Consider the following 20,269-nt stretch of genomic DNA (forward strand, 5'->3'; position numbering starts at 1 on the left):
TGGTGCCTGGTTTCCTCCAGACCTGATGCTTGGCATTCAGGCTAACTAGTTCAATCTTGGTTTCATCAGACCAGAATCTACTTTCTCATGGTCAGAGTCATTTTGGTGCCAAGCAGGCTGTCCTGCCTTTTACTGAGGAGTGGCTTCTGTCTGGCCACTCTACCATAAAGGCCTGACTGGTGGACTTCTGCTGAGATGGTTGTCATTCTGGAAGGGTCTCCCATCTCCACAGATGGGAGAGTGACCATCAGGTTGTTGGTCACCTCCCTGACCAAGGCCCTTCTCCCCCGATTGCTTAGTTTGTCCGGCCGGCAGGCTCTAGGAAGAGTCTTGGTGGTTTCAAACTTCCATTGAAGAATGATGGAGGCCAGTGTTCTTGAATCTTCAATGCTGTAGAAACGTTTTGTTACCCTTCCCAGATCTGTGCCTCGACACAATCCTGTCTCGGAGCTCTACGGACAATTCCTTCAACCTCATGGCTTGGTTTTTGCTCTGATATGCACTGTCAACTATGAAATATATATATATATAGACAGTTGTGCCTTTCCAAATCATGTCCAATCAATTGAATTTACCACAGGTGGAAACAGGATGCACCTGAGCTCAATTTCAAGTTTCATAGCAAAGGTCTGAATACTTATTTAGATAAGGTTTCTGTTAATACATTTGCAAATGTCTAAACCTGTTCGCTTTGACATTATAGGGTATTGTGTGTAGATTGAGGAAATATTTTATTTAATACATTTTAGAATAAGGCTGTAACAAAAGTGGGAAAAGTGAAGGGGTCTGAATACACTAATATTAAACATCCATGGCGATCACCTGGATTACTATGGCTCAGCAAGCCTTCGAGATGCTTGTTTTGTATGATATGTCAGGACTCCCCCGGAGCAGTTCAAATGTATTCATACCATTAAAAACGCTTACACCAGGGGGCAGTGTAACTAAGCAAATCAAGGCACTGAATGCAACACCACTGGGAATCAAGAATTAAAAAAAATGCTTTTCATCATCACTATGAAACAAAAAGGTTAACTTTGTGTGCTATCTTTTATTTAATAAATAATTTACAGCATAAACAGTTTGTGTGGCACCGCTTTTGTCCTACATACAGTTTGATCTTTCTGGCTTCTCCCAATCGGACGTTTTTTTTTTTTATTCCATATTTTTCTACCGTTACAAGTCTGACAACCTCTATTCACAATCAAGTTCAAACCAAGTAAGAGCCAGGTGAAAAAACATAAAGTGCTTTAAAATGAAAAGACATGAACACCAAACAAACTTTCTTGTATTCCCTTTGTAGATATCTAGGTGGATGGAATCAAGGTTAACTTGTCTGCTCCTGAGCAGGTAAAGGAATGCTCTGAAACTACAGTAACCAGTAAGATTCCTGCCATTAATGGATAGCTGAAAAATAGGCCCTGACAACCCAACAGCTTTGTAATGTTCACGTTTTCACTAAATCCTTTTTAAATAAAAAAAAGGTCACATTCACCAAACCTTCTCATATACAAAACTGTAGTGATAAATTCAACACAACAGATAATACAATATTTTAGCAATTCAACACAAACATATACAATCACACATGTGGAACCATATATCAAACTCACAATACAAATTACATCTATAAACACAAGATTCAGTGTTACAATCATTTTTGTTTCTTTGATCATCTTTTTAGGCCAGACTAAGAACAAACTGCACATGCTCCCATAGCAGTAGTTAGGCCAAATACTTCAGTGTAAGGATATTACCTTGTTAAGTTGTTTAATAGATGAGTGCTAAGGGACTAGGAAGGTAAAACCCCAAAATATTCAACCGAGATGAAATAGAAAAAAAACCCGAAGCAAATCATCTGACAAGGTTTTATCCTTACTTGGATATACAACAAATAATGCAAATCAAGATTTCAACCAGAATGAAAGGTTCAATGTTTTCTTCATATAACATGCCTTTGAAGTATTAGTACCATAGCATGATTGACATTTAAAGGCAAGGTTCCTGGCTCGCGGAGACTGCATTCACGGTAAACGCTGCATGTGTCGGCTCGATCAGAAATTACCTTTCAATTTCGCTATAGCGCTGAAGTTCCGCTGTACGAATTTAAACGAGCCCCTAGGCTTACTAGTGAATGAAATGATTACACAGACAATGCAATGGGGAAACTACAACACATCAAAATGGTACTGTAGATCAGTGGAGGCTGGTGGGAGGAGCACAGGCTCATTGTAATGGCTGGAATGGAATCAGTGGTGGAAAAAGTACTCAAATATCATACTTGAATAAAAGTAAAGATACCTTAATAGAAAATGACTCAAGTAAAAGTCACCCAGTAAAATAATTCTTGAGGAAAAGTCTAAAAGAATGTGTTTAATATACTTAAGTATCAAAAGTATGAATAATTAAAAATTCCTTATATGAAGCCAACCAGACGGATAGCCAGGGTCACACTCCAACACTCAGACATCTACAAACAAAGCATTTGTGTTTAGTGAGTCCGCCAGATCAGAGGCAATAGGGATGACCAGGGATGTTCTCTTGATAAGTGTGCGAATTTGACCATTCTGTCCTGCTAAGCATTCAAAATGTAACGAGTACTTTTGGATGTCAGGGAAAATGTATGGAGTAAAAAGTACATCATTTTCTACAGGAATGTAGTGAAGTAAAAGTTGTCAAAAATATAAATAGTAAAATACAGATACCCCAAAAACTACTTAAGTAGTACTTTAAAGTAATTTACACCACTGAATGGAATAAATGGAAAGGAATTAAACAACATATGGAAACCATGCGTTTGACTAATTTCCATTGATTCCATTCCAGCCGTTACAATGAGCCAGTCCTCCTATAGCTCATCCCACCAGCCTCCACTGCTGTAGCTACATGCATGTCACATATGACAGAAGATCAAATTCAAAACCAGAAACTGACAGCTTATTTACCATGCTGCGCTGAATAAGTCCATCCACTAAGTTTGAGTAGCACCAGCGTTCTACACAATCCAAATGGAAACTATCGCAAAAGTTCACAGAGAGAGGTGAAAATTCAGCTGTTGGGAGAATGGTTGGCATCAGGGCTTGTTCTTTGGCAAAGATTAAAGCCATAAATTAACAGGTCTACAGACAGATGCAAGTCGTATGTTACTTATAGCGGAGCCATGTCAACACCCTCTTTTACATACAGGGCCTGCTCTCTACAGTGGTCAGTAACCACGTTTCCATGTGACTAAAATCATTCCGTATAAAACAAATCACGACAGCGGTGTTAGAAACAGGAGGTTTTGGTACAATTTTATAAATGCCGAGAAATAATTTGTTCATTCAACATGGTGGGATCTTTTTGTGTTGGTAAAATTAATTATGCGAGAAATGGCAGTGGAAACCCCTTTATGCGCAAATATTAATAGAATAACCATCATATCGAAGAACTTGGAGTCACGTGATGATATGGTGTGTCCTCCGACTAGGGAAACAATGCCGTTTATTAGACTACAGATGAAATAAATAATTTACTTCACAGGGTGGTGAAAGTGCAGTGATGAGCTTGATGCTCCTTTCCAATAAATGTTGAGGGTCTGGTGACATGATGATTGAGTGTCATTCTTGCTCTTATCCATAATAATCTCATAATGTAGACTAGTTTACCTGCACTGTATCTGCCAGCTGTTGGCTAGAGCGCATGTGTCAAGACCAGAGTAGGCACATTTTCTACAATTTGTGACAAAACTATCGGTAGAGTTGAAAATACGATGGAAACACATTGAACTTAAAGTACATTTTGTGTGCACTATGTCATCACACTGATTTGTATCCGCAACAAGTCCATTTGGTGGAAACACCACGGGTGGGAAAACATTTTATTTTAACCTAGTGTGACTTTACCTCTCTCAAACCCATCACATTACCAATATACCGACATCTGCGGAGAACTGTTGACTGCTTAGACAAAAGAAAATCAGTCACAAATGATCTGTAGAAGTCAATTTCTTGGCCATGATACATTGTACATGAAAGTTGGTTGGTTGATAGGTGAATGAAGAGAGATACTGTGTAAACGTGATCTGCGTTCCTGCATTGTGTGCCCTTGGTAAAGTTTGTTCAGGGCTTTTTCCTTATGAACATCTCCATTCCTAATTAGACCTGATACAAAAAATACATTTATCATACTTAACACTTTAAAACGGCAATATTTGAACTAAGTCTCCTTGACACTGATTGACAGGTAAAAAGTTGTGAAAATATTTTTTTACTGTCTGCCAGTTCACTTAGAAGTAACCACTTGGCAGGCAGAGGCAGTTTCAACTGACTCTAGGCCACCATGACGGTTCTATATTGGAACCTGGGGTGCAATATTACAACATTAGGAAATATTTCTCCCAAGGAAAGATTTCTTGCACTTTTGAGTAACACACTCTCACTCACTCACACACAACCGTTTCTGGAGCACACAATTAACCACAGAGGTACGCACGCACACACACACACAGAACAGACACAGACAAACAAACACAATGTTACAAAAGACCTGGCGTTATGACCTATTAATCTCCACAGCAGACAACTAGACTCGCTGCACTGACATCCTTTTGGCTGAGAGCTTCCTCCAAAAAGCTACAGCTTTTCCAAAGCTGGAAGATGATCAAACAGGGAGCTACTTCTGGCCAGAGGTTAACAAAAGCCCCTGTCATGTCCTCTAGCCCAGACCCATGAGCCACAGAGTGCTCCACTGGCTTGGAACCAGTGAGGAGATCAGCAAACTCCTCTTTCTGCAAGAGATAATCTCATCTCGCTCCCCATAGGCGCATGCAGTCCCAGTGGGAATGTGGGATTTAATCCCAGCTTGATATCCAAAGTACTGGGGCTCCTGGGCTCTCCTCACTCACCACTGCTCCCCTTCAAAGGACCAGTCCTTAAACCAGCAGAATGAATGTAATGATAGGTGGGAGCACATAGAGCTCACCTCACCACCAGATGGAAGTCAACATATGACGACAACAACAAAACGATGAAACCATGGCTGGGATGAGTTTGATTGCACATGGGCTGCTGTCCCCTCAGAGGCATGGGAAGGCTCGCTGACTCCACTGGCCACCACCCACTGAGGACAGAGCAGTGGTGGTGAAGTATGACACGGTGAGAGCACTGTTTCACACCCACTGACAGCTAGCATAGTGAGGATGATGTTGGCAGGGGACTATAGATGAACAACACAGCCAGAAAGTTGAGGAGGACTAGCGAGAACACATCTGATCCCCTTGGCGCCGCATTACTCCCAAATGCATCCTTTTCATAAATGTGGTATTTGTCCTTGTTGGAGTGGAGCATTTTCACGTCCTCAAAGGCATAGTAGGCAGCCATGGTGAAGTTGACGTCCCCAGAGGAAAGCAGGTCGAACACACAGGACTGGAAGTAGAGGTCCTCCACTGGGAGGTGCTCTTTACACTTAGCCATGGCAGCCTTGTAGGTAAACCCATGGGGCGGGCTGCCAGTCCTGCTCAGGCCGTGGCCCTCCACTGCACGGGCCCTGAATGTCCTGAAGTCGATGCGTTGGTTGGCGGGGCAGCCGTGCAGGCAGAGGTACAGGTCCTGGTTGTCTCGGTCTTCTACAGAGTTCACTACTTCCTCTGGCATCCGCACAGCAAAGGTCAGGTATCGCCCCACCTGCCGGACCACAATGGTTGTTCCGATGTAGCGTGCGTGGATCTCCACCTGCTGCCCAGGCACCTTCTCCACGATGCGTAGCGTGTTGGCCCCGTGGCGGTCTCCGCCGTTCTTGGAGCCGTCGGCAAACGCTGCAGGCAGCTCGTCTGTCTCTGCGTGATACATCTTCTGGTCCACACACTCCTGGAAGTTCTTGAAGATGATTGTCAACTGTAGCAAGAGAGAGGGGAGGAGATTAGAAATAGCAGTCAGCACAACAATAGTTAACTCAGTCAATACGTTTCAGGTAATGGTGGAGCCTTTTGAGGCTGAAAATAGAAACGGTACATATAGACAGCAAATGAATGAAATCATTGAACACCAGTTGAATTTAGAAACTGTATGGATGCTCTCTATTGTCATGTTTATGTGGACAAGAGTTAGTGGTAGGGCTACACAAATGACTGAGGGGTATCTTTGTGCTTTGGCATTAAGAACACCAGTAGTTTGTGTAATGCAGACCCATCTACACCACCACCCCAGTGTCACATTTCAGCTCTGCCTCAACATAGGGGAGGCCAAAGTAAACGGCCTCAGAAAACATGGGTATAGGCCATGTTAAATCGGGCCTTAGTGTGCAGACACAAAGATGAGCCATTCATAGTGGTGAAAAACGTGACTGTGAACCCCAGAACTGTGCTCTGGGGAGTGGCACTGGGCCAGTAGGGGAGAGCATGCTCTGCGGCTAATTAACTAAGGTTGGTCACTTCTCCGCTTGCATGGTTTCATTAGGACGCCAGTGAGCCGTTGTCACAGAAGTGACCTCGGTACAGCCGAGAGGCTCTGATCTCAGAGTGGAGGGGGCAGGGGAGGGGAGCACCAAAATGCCCTACCCAATGAAGTCATCTGCCACCCAGCACACCCCTCAATCTCCTCTGTTTTCAAAGGACAACTTTATCTAAGAACAAGCAAAAACCTCTACAAAAACTCTGTGCATAAAGAAACAAATTGCTTCATTAACCGTCCCCCTTAATGAAGGTAGTCAGTGTTTCCCCTATATTCATTTGGCAGCGGTGGCCCATCGCTGCTAAATTGTCGCCACCGCTAAAATAATATGTCATTTATATATTTCTGCTGAGAAGAGCTTTTAAATGGATAGTCGTTGGCTCAATGACTGGAAGTCTAAAGGGAACAGCTAGCATGTCACACTGGTAGAGTATACAACCGACAGTTCCCATACACTGCAGCAGGAGCCAATGTTAAACAGAGCTCCAGCAATGCCATGGTCCAGCTATACCCAGGGAAGTCTTGTTTGTATAGGCTGTAGCATGGTTTTCCCTTTGTCCAGACTGAATAACTTAAAAAGCTGTCTAATTTGTTTCCAAGTACAGCTGTGTACAAATATAATTACCTTAAGTGCACAGAAAAAAAGCCTGAATGCTGAAAGTGCATCATTAGGTCTGATGATGGAAAATTGGTCTCTCTCTTTATGTGATCGAGGACAAAGTTTCAGTGTAAACCCTGATACAGCGCACAGAGGCCTTTTGGTCACACAATCACGATTGCCAAAATGTCACCAAATGTGGACCGAATATTAAGTGAATTCACAGACTACAAATGCTCAGGGTTCTTTGTTTTCCCCTTAAGTTAGTGAAAGCCATTTCAGGGTAAACCCTCCAGGCCGTCCAATGTACCATAGAAGCAAAACAATGATAATTGATGAGGTATGAGGGCCAACTAATGTGGAGAAAATGTTGGCAGTTTCCTGCATGGCTTGAGCACTTAGTTAAAACAACAGTTTCTAATTCACATACACACAATGCTAGGGTATGGACTGCTACACATACAGTGGGCCTAACATTAGTCTTGGCTGTTAACAAAACAAAAAAAAGCGAGAGGGCAGGAGCCACCTGGTAACGTTTGATGTTTATACTGCTGTTTTAATACTGGCATATCATTTGTAAACCTTATCAAGATCAACAATTGGTCTGTGTATTGCCTCTTGGTCTGCGATGGAACTGATCCAAACATTAACCAGAGTCCACACGGCTGTTCCTACTTCTCTACCCACATTAAAGAGGCCCAGAACCTTACATACGAAGGTCTTACTTACGATACTATTTCTTGATTTGAGAGCTCCTACAAATTAATCACTGCAGTACAATTTGTGCGTTTACTGATTCAAACAAGCAGGCCAACATATTTTCCCATTCCCTGAAAGGGCTTTCTTTAGTAAGAAAATGGCAGAATAGAGGAGTACCAGCCTTGGTCAGGGCAGACAACAAAATGTTCCCTTTCCTAAAAACATCTACCTGGCATTTTAACACAGCTTTCCTTTATGGGCCCATATTGGAAGCTCAATTATGTAATAGTGGACATAGCTAGCTAACATGCTATATTTTTTGCTATTTCTGAGTTCTTTACTTAGAACACTTGTACACTCCTCCGCAGCAGTGAGAAGACAGGTGTTATCAGAAGTTTTTTGCAAGGTCTGTTGGTAATTCTATGATAAGAGAAGTGGTGACATTTTACTTCGAGTAGTTTTGCAAGGTTTCGGTCCTTGGCAAAGAATTAATCACAGAATACTTGATCAGTAGTTAGAGTGTCTGGGGATGCCTGACATTGATAACTGTGCTGTGCCCACAATATAGTCAATATGTCATGGATTCAACATGTGAATATGATAGAGAGATGTAGAGGCTCCTCTCACCTTGCTGGTGGCCGTAGCAGAGGAGCCAGGCACGACAGGTGTGTTGGTCACCTGAACAGACAGGTATTTGTTATGGATAAGGGGCCATGCTCCCTCAACCTTGCAGGTCTGGAAGTCGTCGCTGAAAGTACGGAGGTGCGGGTCTCCAAAGAAGCCACAGTGGGTGTAGTTGGGTGGCGAGGATTGGCGATGAAGGCTGCGTTCGTAATGACACTGCTCCGGCCCATCGGAGCGCTCCTGGCTGTCAGGCTGGAGCTGTGGTGGTGGAGCGGGGGTCCGGGCTCGAGGCTGAGTTGTAGGCCCCTCCTTGGAGCAGTTGTTCTGGCTCATGAGATCCTCTATGCCATGTTGGGCTGAGTGGTAGGCCAAGTCGCCTCTGCAGGTGCGTGCGGTGCGGCGTACACAGTTGTTGTACGCCCGCAGCGCAGTACAGAACTCCTCCTCTGGGCCGGAGCTTGAGGTGGAGGCCCAAAACTCTGAGTTACACTTGAGGATCTTACACTGCAGACTCACTGTAGAGAGAAGAAGAAAACATTAGGACCATATGCACTAAAGAAATAAAATAAAAGCAAGTGTTATACAGTCTTATCTGTGTGTTTGGAAACCTTAAACAATAACCTATATAAGGGCAATGCCTTCTCTTTAGACTTCTATAATTCCAAAAAGCCCTGCAGCATCCTTTTAGTTTTTCCATGTTTTTTTCCCCAGTGTCTCAAGACAAATTGAGCATTTATTTCCATTAAATAACTCTGACCTCATGTGTAAAGAAACCCAAAATTCCACCACATGTGGATTCCAACTGGCTGCAATTTGCCAAGTTCAAATCAATTCTGCTCTGAGATTTCACAACACTCGATGAACACAACCGCATTCTTAAAGAACATACAGCACATAAAGTGAGATTCACAGTTTAAGAGATACAGTGGACATGCAAAAGTTAATGCATCACCAAAATATATATTTTTGTGGAAGACAAGGTGTATTAATTTAACTTGTAAAAAAATATACTAAACTTTATTTCAACAGGGACATTGGGGATAAATTATTAAAAACTCCAACATACACCTCAGGCCACTCTTGTAATAGCACCGGAGGAGATGACTGCCGTTTTACGAGCTCCTAACCAATTGTGCTGTCCTTTTTTGCGCTATTTGTAACTTATTTTGTTTCTGCCACCGTCTCTATTGACCGAAAAGAGCTTCTGGATATCAGGACTGCGATTACTCACCTCGTACTGGACGGACGCGAAGAATTTACTTCAGACAAGGCACAAATCCCCGTCAGTTGCATGAAGAGACAGAAATATCGGGGACGTAGGTCAGGGTGCCTTGTGAGGATTCGACGGCAAGTGGCTAATCCACCGCTGCCATCAGTCCTATTAGCCAACGTGCAACATTGGATTAAAAAATGGATGAGTTCCGATCAAGAGTAACCTACCAACGGGACATTAAAAACTGCAATATCTTATGTTTATCTGAGTCATGGCTGAAAGACGACATGGATAACATACAACTGGCGGAGTTTTCCGTGCATCGGCAAGATAGAACAGCTGCCTCCGGTAAGACAAGGGGTGGCGGTCTGTGTCTATTTGTAAATAACAGCTGGTGCACGAAATCTAATATTAAGGAAGTCTTGAGGTTTTGCTCGCCTGAGGTAGAGAATCTGTAGACCACACTAGTTATCATTTTTCGTAGCTGTCTATTAACCACCACAAACCGATGCTGACACTAATACAGCTCGTTGAGTGCAGTCTAAGGCCAAAAGCAAACAAGATAATCCTCATCCAGGTAGTACTCTTAGTGGCCGAGGACTTTAATGCAGGGAAACTTAAATCCGTTTCACCTAATTTCTACCAGCATGTTACATGTGCAACCTGAGGAAAATAAAACTCTAGACCACCTTTACTCCACACACAGAGACGCATACAAAGCACTCCCTCGCCCTCCATTTGGCAAATCTGACCATAACTCCATTCTCCTGATTCCTGCTTACAAGCAAGAACTAAAGCATGAAGTACCAGTGACTCGCTCAATACGGAAGTAGTCAGATGACACAGATGCTAAGCTACAGGATTGTTTTGCTAGCACAGACTGGAATATGTTCGGGATTCTTCTGATGGAATTGAGGAGTACACCACAGTAGTCACTGGCTTCATCAATATGTACATCGATGACGTAGTCCCCACATACCCCAACCAGAAGCCATGGATTACAGGCAACATCCGCACTGAGCTAAAGGGTAGAGCTTCCGCTTCCAAGGAGTGGGACTCAATCCGGATGCTTATATGAAATCCCGCTATGCCCTCCAACTAACCATCAAACAGGCAGTGTCAATATAAGACTAAGATTGAATCGTACTACACCAGCGCCAACGCTCATCGGATGTGGCAGGGCTTAAACTATTACGGAATACAAAGGGAAGCACAGCCGAGAGCTGCCCAGCGACATGAGCCTACCAGACGAGCTAAATGACTTCTATGCTCGCATCGAGGCAAGCGACGCTGAAGCATGCATGAGAGCACCAGCTGTTCTGGACCTCTGTGTGATCACGCTCTTCGTAGCCAATATGAGTAAGACCTTTAAAACAGGTCAACATTCACAAGGCCACAGGGCCAGATGGATTACCAGGACGTGTACTCCGAGCATGCGCTGACCAACTGGCAAATGTCATTACTGACATTCTCAACCTGTCCCTGACCGAGTCTGTAATACCAACATTTCAAGCAGACCACCATAGTCCCTGTGCCCAATAACACCAAGGTAACCTGCCTAAATGACTACCGACCCTTAGCACTCACGTCTGTAGCCATTAGGTGCACCATTATCCCAGAAACTATAGACCCACTCCAATTTCCATACCGCCCCAACAGATCCACACCTTTTCCCACCTGGACAAATGGAACACCTACATGAAAATGCTGTTCATTGACTACAGCTCAGCGTTCAACGCCATAGTGCCCTCAAAGCTCATCACTAAGCTAAGGACACTGGGACTAAACACCTCCCTCTGCAACTGGATCCTAGACTTCCTGACGGGCCACCCCAAGGTGGTAAAGATGGGTAACAACACATCTGCCACCCTGATCCTCAACACGGGGGGACCCTCAGGGGTGTGTGCTCAGTCCCCTTCTGTACTCCATGTTCACCCACGACTGTGTGGCCAAGCACGACTCCAACACTATCATTAAGTTTGCCAACGACACAGAGGTCGGCCTGATCACCATCAACGATGAGACAACCTATAGGGAGGAGGTCAGAGACCTGGCAGTGTGGTGCTAGGATAACACCTCTCCCTTAATGTGATCAAGACAAAGGAGATGATCGTGGAATACAGGAAAAAGGAGGGCCGAGCACGCCCCCATTCTCATTGACTGGGCTGTAGTGGAGGAGGTTGAGAGCTTTAAGATCCTTGGTATCCACATCACCAACGAACTATCATGGTCAAAACACACCAAGACAGTCAGTAAGAGGGAATGACAACGCCTATACCCCCTCAGGAGACTGAAAAGATTTGGAATGGGTCCCCAGATCCTCAAACGGTTCTACAGCTGCACCATCGAGAGCATCCTGACAGGTTGCATCATTGACTCTGTACCGTTACCTCCTGTATATAGCCCCGCTACTGTTATTTTATTGTTGCTCTTGAATTACATTTTTTTAATAACTTTGTTTATTTCAGTAAATACTTTAACACTTATTTTTCTTAAAACTGCATTGTTGTTTAAGGGCTTGTAAGTAAGCTGTAAGGTCTACACATCTTGTATTCGGCGCATGTGACAAATACAATTTGATTTGAATTAGTCAGAACAAGCTACTCAGTGTTAACTGCATAAATTCCCCAGTTGGTATCCTACCCAGTGTTTTCATTTATACTATATCCTCCTGGTGCATGGTTAAAAACCAGAAATCAGTCTTTAAAAAAAAAAACCACCAGGGGTGAGGAAAGACCTTCCCTTTGGAGAATCCAGCTCGTTGAAGTGAACCAGAGGGGGTATGAGTTTATGTGAGCCAATGTGGGAGGGGGTAGTCTTATAGCTCTGAATGAAGACAATGTAATTTGCCATTGAGAAGAGACCAGCAGAGTCATAAATTAGCCCTGTAAAGGGATTAGGTTGAGTTTCATCAGCAATGGGGGGGCTCCAGGACCAGAAGTTGGAACAGAAGAGAGGTCTCACTATTCCACAGTTCAAACTGGATATAAGATATCCACCTGTCCATCGCAGAAGGCTGTAATCAAAGAGTAATGCAATTTTCAACAGGCATTCCCTGGTACTTAAATTACATGACCTGAAATTTAAGTTGCTTTGGGAGGCATGAAATATGGGGTGGGTATATAGGAAAATAATAGATATAATTAAAAGCAAATACAATTGGATCTCCTAGCTGTCGCCTAATAAACAAACTTCAGTTTAGGTCTTCATTTACTCCACCAAACTTTCCCTCAGAACTGAGCAGGCAACACTTTCACACTTTCAGTTGAATGCTGATGGCTCTACCACACCACAACAACGATTCCACCCCCCCAAATGACACACCACTCCCGCCTCAGCAACAAAAGGCATGTATCACCTCTCTGATAAATGGCAATGAACTAATAAACTATAATAAACTTCAAAAACAAACACTTGCATTTGTCATTAAGTGATTTGAAAGAAACCGATGAAAATGCTAGGCCATCACTGTAAATAAGAATTTGTTCTTAACCAACTTGTTAAATAAATACCTAGTTCAATAAAAGTATTTTTTTTTAATATAAAGGTTGGAAAATGGGCAAATTGAGTTCTATGGGGCATGGAGATATGGTATTTTTGTATCTCATAAACAGGAAAGTAAGACCATTATTAGCTGTGCTTGATCAAGTTTTATTTCATGTTTACTTTTACTAGAACCATGCAGGTCAAAACAATGAATAACCTAAGCATGGAATTGCTCATGGGGAAATTCGATGTACAGTTCAGGGTAACTTTACTTGTTTTGACCGACGCCAAAATAAGTCAAATCAAAAAAGTAGGCTACTTTAGTAAAAGGGGATAGAATCGGTAAACCCTACCCCCATCCCCCCAAACAAACAACCGCACGGGGGTGTAGCCCTTGAGTAGCCTAGAGCCGCGTAAAACGGTTAAATTAAAATAAGACGTTATTTCTATAACTAACAGAAAAATTACTACGAATAGCATAGGCCTCAAACTCACAACATGGAGCACAAGAAAGGCGAAATAATATGCTGTTTGCACCGACAGTCGATTCCACAGGTCTGATATTCTATGCATTTTACCAGTGTTGACATACAATTTATTAAGTAAGTCTTCAATTTTTGTTGATACAAATAGTATTAAATATACAATATTTGAGTGTAAGTCGCTCTGGATAAGAGCGTCTGCTAAATGACGTAAATGTTAATGTAAGCTGCAAAACTTGCAAGTGGATGTTACATTTGTAGAAAATGTGCTGCTTTGGCACGACGGCAAACGCTTTTGCTAAATGTAACAATGTATTTATGTATCCATTCTGTAAAGCTTGTTTCGATTTAACATTGTATCCGTGAATATTGCCTCAATGTAACAATGTGTCTTGTCCTTTTCATTGTGTGGATTTTGCCATCATCGTTGTACTGGGCTAACCTTGCAAGACCTCAAGAGAGTAACTAAACAAGGATTGTAATAACTACATAAAATCATATTAACACTGTTTACAGACGCATGATTCAATTAGTATCTCTAATATTATCTTACCAGAAGGAAACAGGCAAAGAAACACAACAAGGATCTTGCCGACTTCAAGCGCCGAAGGTCCTCCTGCTCCTTTCCCCATAACCATCCATCCAGCACGGGGTCGCACTTCTCTCCTCTCCCTGGTGGAATCAAATGAGAAGGTGGAAAAAATGAATTAGGAGCAATCCGTATCGTCTATCTGGTTTAATAACCCAAATCAGAAGGCTACATGAGGTCTGGAGTTAAGGAATGCAGTCATGTCCCCGAACAAGAACTTGGTTCGAACTCTCGAAGCAACTTCGCCTTCTTTCTAGAAGCCTATTGACTGCACTCGAATTCCTCAGCAAACAGTGAAAGCTGGTAATCGATCTTCCATTTACGGCGTGAGGGGATTCGATTTTATCTGGCCCGGTTTCGCACGGCTGAAAAGTGATTGCGTTCGTTTTGTTGCTTCCTGTCATGTCTAGAAGGGATACAGTTTTTATCCCCAAAAATGTGGGGTGCATTATAGCTAACCCTAACCCCTTTCCTAACCTTAACCAAATCATCCTAAACTGCTACATTAATTATCCTAACCTGCCGTGTAAGTTCTTCTAAACCTGCTATGAAAACAACATTTTGACAAAAGCTGTATCCTTAGACAAAACCTGCCTGAATCAGATGCCAAACAACTGGCCTACACTGGCTCAAAACAAATGTGAAGTAGTCACCTAGATTATGCACGTGGAGTAATGAGTACGATTTTATGTTTTCACACGCAAAAGTAATTGCTTTTGATTTATAAAAAAATCTGCCTTCCCAATGAAGACTAGTTTGAAAATTTGAACATATATTTTATGGAAAAGAGATGTATGTTTCGGAACGAAGACCAATGCTCTTTTGTTGACAACATAATGGAGCAGCGCTCCTTTGTTGACAACATAATGGAGCAGCGCAGATTACTGTTCGATTTGAGCAGGCTCTCCTCCCTCACCGTTTTTGCCCGGTCACGTCACGGGCCATAGACTGGTGCACCGCGAGTCAGTTTAATCGAACTTCCTCAGTGCCAAGAAGGTGCAGTTTAGGCAATTGCCTACTACTGACTGGGCCAATGAGGTGCGGTTGTTCCAGCTTTCGGCCCCTCCTAAGTGTCAAATTACACCTCAATGTGTAGATTTGTTCGTTGTAGTCACGTTGGGTCTCTTGTCAATTGTTTAATGGGAACAGTGTTTTGCGTTGCTGCTAACAGCACATGCTAACCTAAATAATAGTATATGTCGCGTAAATATATGTTGGAGCAGGTAAGCCTGTAACGTGGTGAATCGCACTTATCGTGTGCTTTGACCTATAGTTCATATGAAACGTACTAACCATCCTTATTAACTACACTGAACAAAAATATAAACGCAACATGCAACAGTTACGGTTCATATAAGGTAATCAGTCAATATAAATACATTCATTAGGACCTAATCTATGGATTTCACAACTGGCAGGGGCGCGGCCATGGGTGGGCCTGGGAGGGCATAGGCCTACCTACTTGGGAGTCAGACCCAGCCAATCAGAATGACTTTTTCCCCACAAAAAGGCTTTATTACAGAACGAAAAACTCCTCAGCAGCCCCTCCACACTCAGACGATCCTGCAGGTGAAGAAGCTGGATGTGGAGGTCTTGGGGTGGCGTTGTTACACATGGTCTGTGGTTGTAAGGCCAGTTGGACGTACTGCCAAATTCTCTAAAACGGCATTGAAGGTGACTTATGGTAGAGAAATGAACATTCAATTCTCTGACAACATTCCTGCAGTAAGCATGCCAATTGCACACTCCCTCAAAACTTGAGACATCTGTGGCATTGTGTTGAGTGACAAAACTGCCCATTTTAGAGTAGCCTTTTATTGTCCCCAGCACAAGGTGCCCCTGTGTAATGATCATGTTGTTTAATCAGCTTCTTGATATGCCACACCTGTCAGATGGATGGATTATTTTGGCAAAGGAGAAATGCTCACTAACAAGGATGTAAACAAATTTGTGCACAACATTTTAGAGAAATACGCTTTTGGTGCATATGGAAAATGTCTGGGATCTTTTATTTCAGCTCATGAAACATGGAACCAACACTGCATGTTGCATTTATATCTTTGTTCAGTACTGTTCAGTTGGGGAACCCTGCTATAAGAGGTGCAGAAGCTCAAGCAGTAGAACATTTGAGGTGCCGCTACTCAGCTCAAATTAGCTCCTGCTCAAGTCAAGCACTGAATAGTAGTACAAAAGCTCTATCTATGACACCATGATGACTGACACCTGACAATGTCAAATGATTACAGTGACATAGGCAACTTAAAGCCATCATGTAGGGTACAAAAACAAATGAGATCTACACAGAATGATTCAGTTAAGTGATGATTGTCACAAATAGCATCTAATCTGTGTAGAATTGAAAATGGGTGAAAAATTATGGAGATAAAAAAACAGCAAAAAAGACAGTAGCCTTACTAATCAAAAAGAGGATGAGAAATCCTGATATAAGTAAAAAAGATACTTAAGCAAATCTTGTTCTTTAAGCTGTGTCAAATGATATGTTATGCTGGTTAGTACACTCTCAACTAGACCAGTAGAGCTGTCACTAAAGCAAGTCATGTCCTTTGTATGGCATAAAATGTTTCTGACCATGTTGATCCATTCTTTTTATCCTTAAATATCAGGCAATTAAGGTGGCTGATGTAATAAGACATTGAACTTATTGCTGCACAATTACACTTCAATGAGAAGATATTTAGAATAATATCCAGCTGAGAGGTTATGTAGGCTTACATACATACTGTGTAGGCTAATAAGGTTATACCATTGAGATAGATTGAGTACTCATCATGGATATAACCCATTTTAAAATGGACATTGCCATTGAGGGTGTTCGCCATTTTAAAAGAGTCAACTGGGTGGGGATTCCAATGAGTTGGGAGAAATCAGCCAATTAAGAAGACGAAAATGTACTACTTTAAAATTGACATTTTGTCACATGCGTTATCATGGCACAGATACAAAGATGGGTCTTCTATCCCTATGGGTTATACTAGTCTATTAGGGTTGATGAAAAACCCTGGGGACATTAGCCTACTGGAGAACCACCAAACACCATCTAGACTAACTATTTTTCTGGAAAGAGATAGAACATGGGCAATGGCTATAGATTAATATGACTCTGAATTATCAAACCAATTTGTTGGAACTACATGTGTTTGTGTTTGGTTGGGCCACTTGAGTGGTATTACAGTGATAGTAGGCTATATTTCTTAACATACTAACTTATGTTCTGTAAGGTCTGGGAGGTGTTTTGCATTGCTTATGAATGTGTGGTAATTGACATGTAGCCTAGACTTGTAGAACATTTAATGACATCTCACTGTACATATGTAGGATCTTAACTTGGGCCAGTTTGCTACACCAGCAAAATACTCCTGCAGCAACAGGAAATGTGAATTATTATGTGGATTATAATGAATGGACATTTTGGTAGGGGTTGATACATTTTTCTTAGTTAATCTAGTATGAAATTTAAAAGTGGAAATTACAAACTTCAAAAGCCTTTTTAAACCTCAAATACACTACATTTTTACATTTTCTGCATTGCAGGAATGTTCTCCTGCAACAGGGTGATCAAATTAAGATCCTACATCTGTAGGCCTAATAGCAATATCAAAGGCCCCCCATGTAAGGCCTCCTGTAATGCTAGATAAAACCACATTCACCCCAAACTTAATCAGTCCATGGAACAAATGGATGTTTTGATCTTATTTTGCCATCACTGACCTTGGAATATAAACGCAGCGCCTATCCGTACGCTTACAATACCAAGGCCTACATGTCGATTGAAATTCATAAACTTAGTCTACTACAATTTTCCAGTTGGTTTAATTAGGCTGTATTTTGGGGAGATACACTAATAATGCATCTGGCCCATAGACACATGGTCTGTCTTAGCCTATACTGTATGACACCGGGGAAATTACTTCACACTTTCCAACAGATGACACCTTTACTAACTCTAGATATCAAACCTCTCATCATGGCAAACGCACATGGCATTATGAGTGCGGGGATAAGTTTATATGTCATAAAACTTGTCTTTGTGGCGCTTTAGCGCAATTATTAGGCTACAGTAGCCTACAACTGTTAATCAGTCATCGACATTGAATCCTGATACTTTCCCGTTTCCTTTCTATCACTGCGAATAATGAAGCCTATCTCTTTCTGTTTTTTATTTATTCAAAACACAAATATGATAGGCGCTTAATTGGAAGCTGTCTTATAAGCTTCCAATTGCAGTTTTTTCCTGAATAATGCGTGCGTAAAGTGTTTGATTTGAGCAATGTGAAAGAGGAGAAGCATATGATATTGTAGGCCTAATATCATCATATTGAGTAAATATAAATATTCTTCACAATGATGCACTTACAATTACACATAGGCCTATGAGGTTATACAATTATTGATAAAGCAATGCCATATGTCAACACATTGCCATGCTTATAATAACATTCAAAACATATTATTACAGTTGGACAACTTGCATTGCGAATTCTATTTTGTAGCCTGTACTGTGTATGCAATTGGTCTATTTTGCCCCAAAAAATGTAGCATAAAGAAAATGTCTATAGCCTAGCACACAAAGCAGGGTCTAATTTATTAAAAGAGTAATCAACACATGGATAATCATTACTCTTTACAATATACATTGTCTCCTATAGTCCACTGACAAAAATAGGAAAGAACCCTGAGACAAAAATGACCCATTGACAGAAATATCACCAATCTCCACCGACATTACGAGTTTAGATTTCAGACTTCAATTTCTCTCTGAAAATAGCCCAATTGTCATTATATTGAGAAACGGCCAATACCAACCTTCGCGACTGCATGGAGCTCTCCAAGTTTAGCTGCCGAACGCGAGGAAAGCGAAAATGCGCGAGCAAGAAGCCACTCCGATATTCCACCCGAAATACCGGTAGCTAGGTGTTGTACAGCACGCTAATCCAAATGTAGCGCGTATAACATTGTTTAAATTGGTGGGAAATGCCGCATTCCATGCATGGTTTCCTTCGATGGTGTATCGGATAACGAGTGTGATTAAAGTATTTTTTTTCACACAATAATTCGCTGGTAGTTGAGATAGAGAACCTGGTCAATTAACTGATTCTCCTACACTTGGAGGCAATTCGTCTGCCTCATTCCTTTGACTAAACAGTCACCCGATATAACGAACATGTCTCATAAAATATGAATGGAATTTAACTCCAACAGTTGTTCTCATCTTTGCGCTTGTATTCCTGCACTCAGTTTAGTTGGTTCTCGTTGATGTTGAGAGGAAGAGCCCTCGGGACACCGCTGCTGCTCCACATGGACTGCTGATATCTCTGGCCTGGCTCGTTTCCTCCCCTCGCTGTTGTGAAATGGCTAGTTAGAAAGTGTGAGAGAGACAATGATCGTCTCTGCATGACGCCGCTGGGACCCCACTTCAGTCCCCCGACACCTCACGCCGTTTCAGGCAATTGGCGAATGTTTAGAGTGGGTATGATTATTATCCACTGCTGCAACAAATGTTAATAAACCACAATAACTAAGATTCATGCTCCTCCTCCACATTTCGTTCCTCCCACTACTTTGTATTACAACTATAACAACAATAACCACTGTTATCAAATGGTAATAATAGTAATGAAGACTGTTATAGTAGGCTACAAATCAAATGAAATTGTATTGGTCACATACACATATTTAGCAGATGTTATTGCGGTTATAGCGAAATTCAGAAGTATCTAACAATTCATTAGACAGTAAGCCTATTTCACATTTATGCCAAAATAGCCTACTATTGGAAGGCCTACAAACCTGACTCAGTTACACCAGCTCTGTCAGGAGAAATTGGCCAAAATTCACCCAACTTATTGTGGGAAGCTTGTGGAAGGCTACCCGAAACGTTTGACCCAAGTTAAGCAATTTAAAGGCAATGCTACCAAATACTAATTTAGTGTATGTAAACTTCTGACCCACTGAGAATGTGATGAAAGAAATAAAAGCTGAAATAAATCATTCTCTCTACTATTATTCTGCCGTTTCACATTCTTAAAATAAAGTGGTGATCCTAACTGACCTAAGACAGGGAATTTTTACTAGGATTGTATGTCAGGAATTGTGAAAAACTGAGTTTAAATATATTTGGCTATGGTGTAT

The 20,269-nt window shown here is 41.9% G+C and overlaps 1 protein-coding gene across 1 annotated transcript; it reads right to left on the reverse strand.

Moving 5' to 3' along the window:
- Positions 1-1,031: 1,031 nt before the first annotated feature.
- Positions 1,032-19,642, reverse strand: LOC106573775 (repulsive guidance molecule A-like). The gene is made up of 4 exons (XM_014149126.2): positions 18,944-19,642; positions 14,084-14,202; positions 8,353-8,864; positions 1,032-5,873 (listed from the first exon to the last, which is right to left on the reverse strand). Exons 1-4 carry the CDS (start codon positions 18,955-18,957, stop codon positions 5,166-5,168), a joined length of 1,353 nt encoding a protein of 450 aa, XP_014004601.2. The 5' UTR covers positions 18,958-19,642; the 3' UTR covers positions 1,032-5,165.
- Between the last annotated feature and the right edge of the window lie 627 nt (positions 19,643-20,269).

The sequence above is a fragment of the Salmo salar genome, chromosome ssa16, assembly GCF_905237065.1.
Source record: "Salmo salar chromosome ssa16, Ssal_v3.1, whole genome shotgun sequence".
NCBI classification, from domain to species: domain Eukaryota; kingdom Metazoa; phylum Chordata; class Actinopteri; order Salmoniformes; family Salmonidae; genus Salmo; species Salmo salar.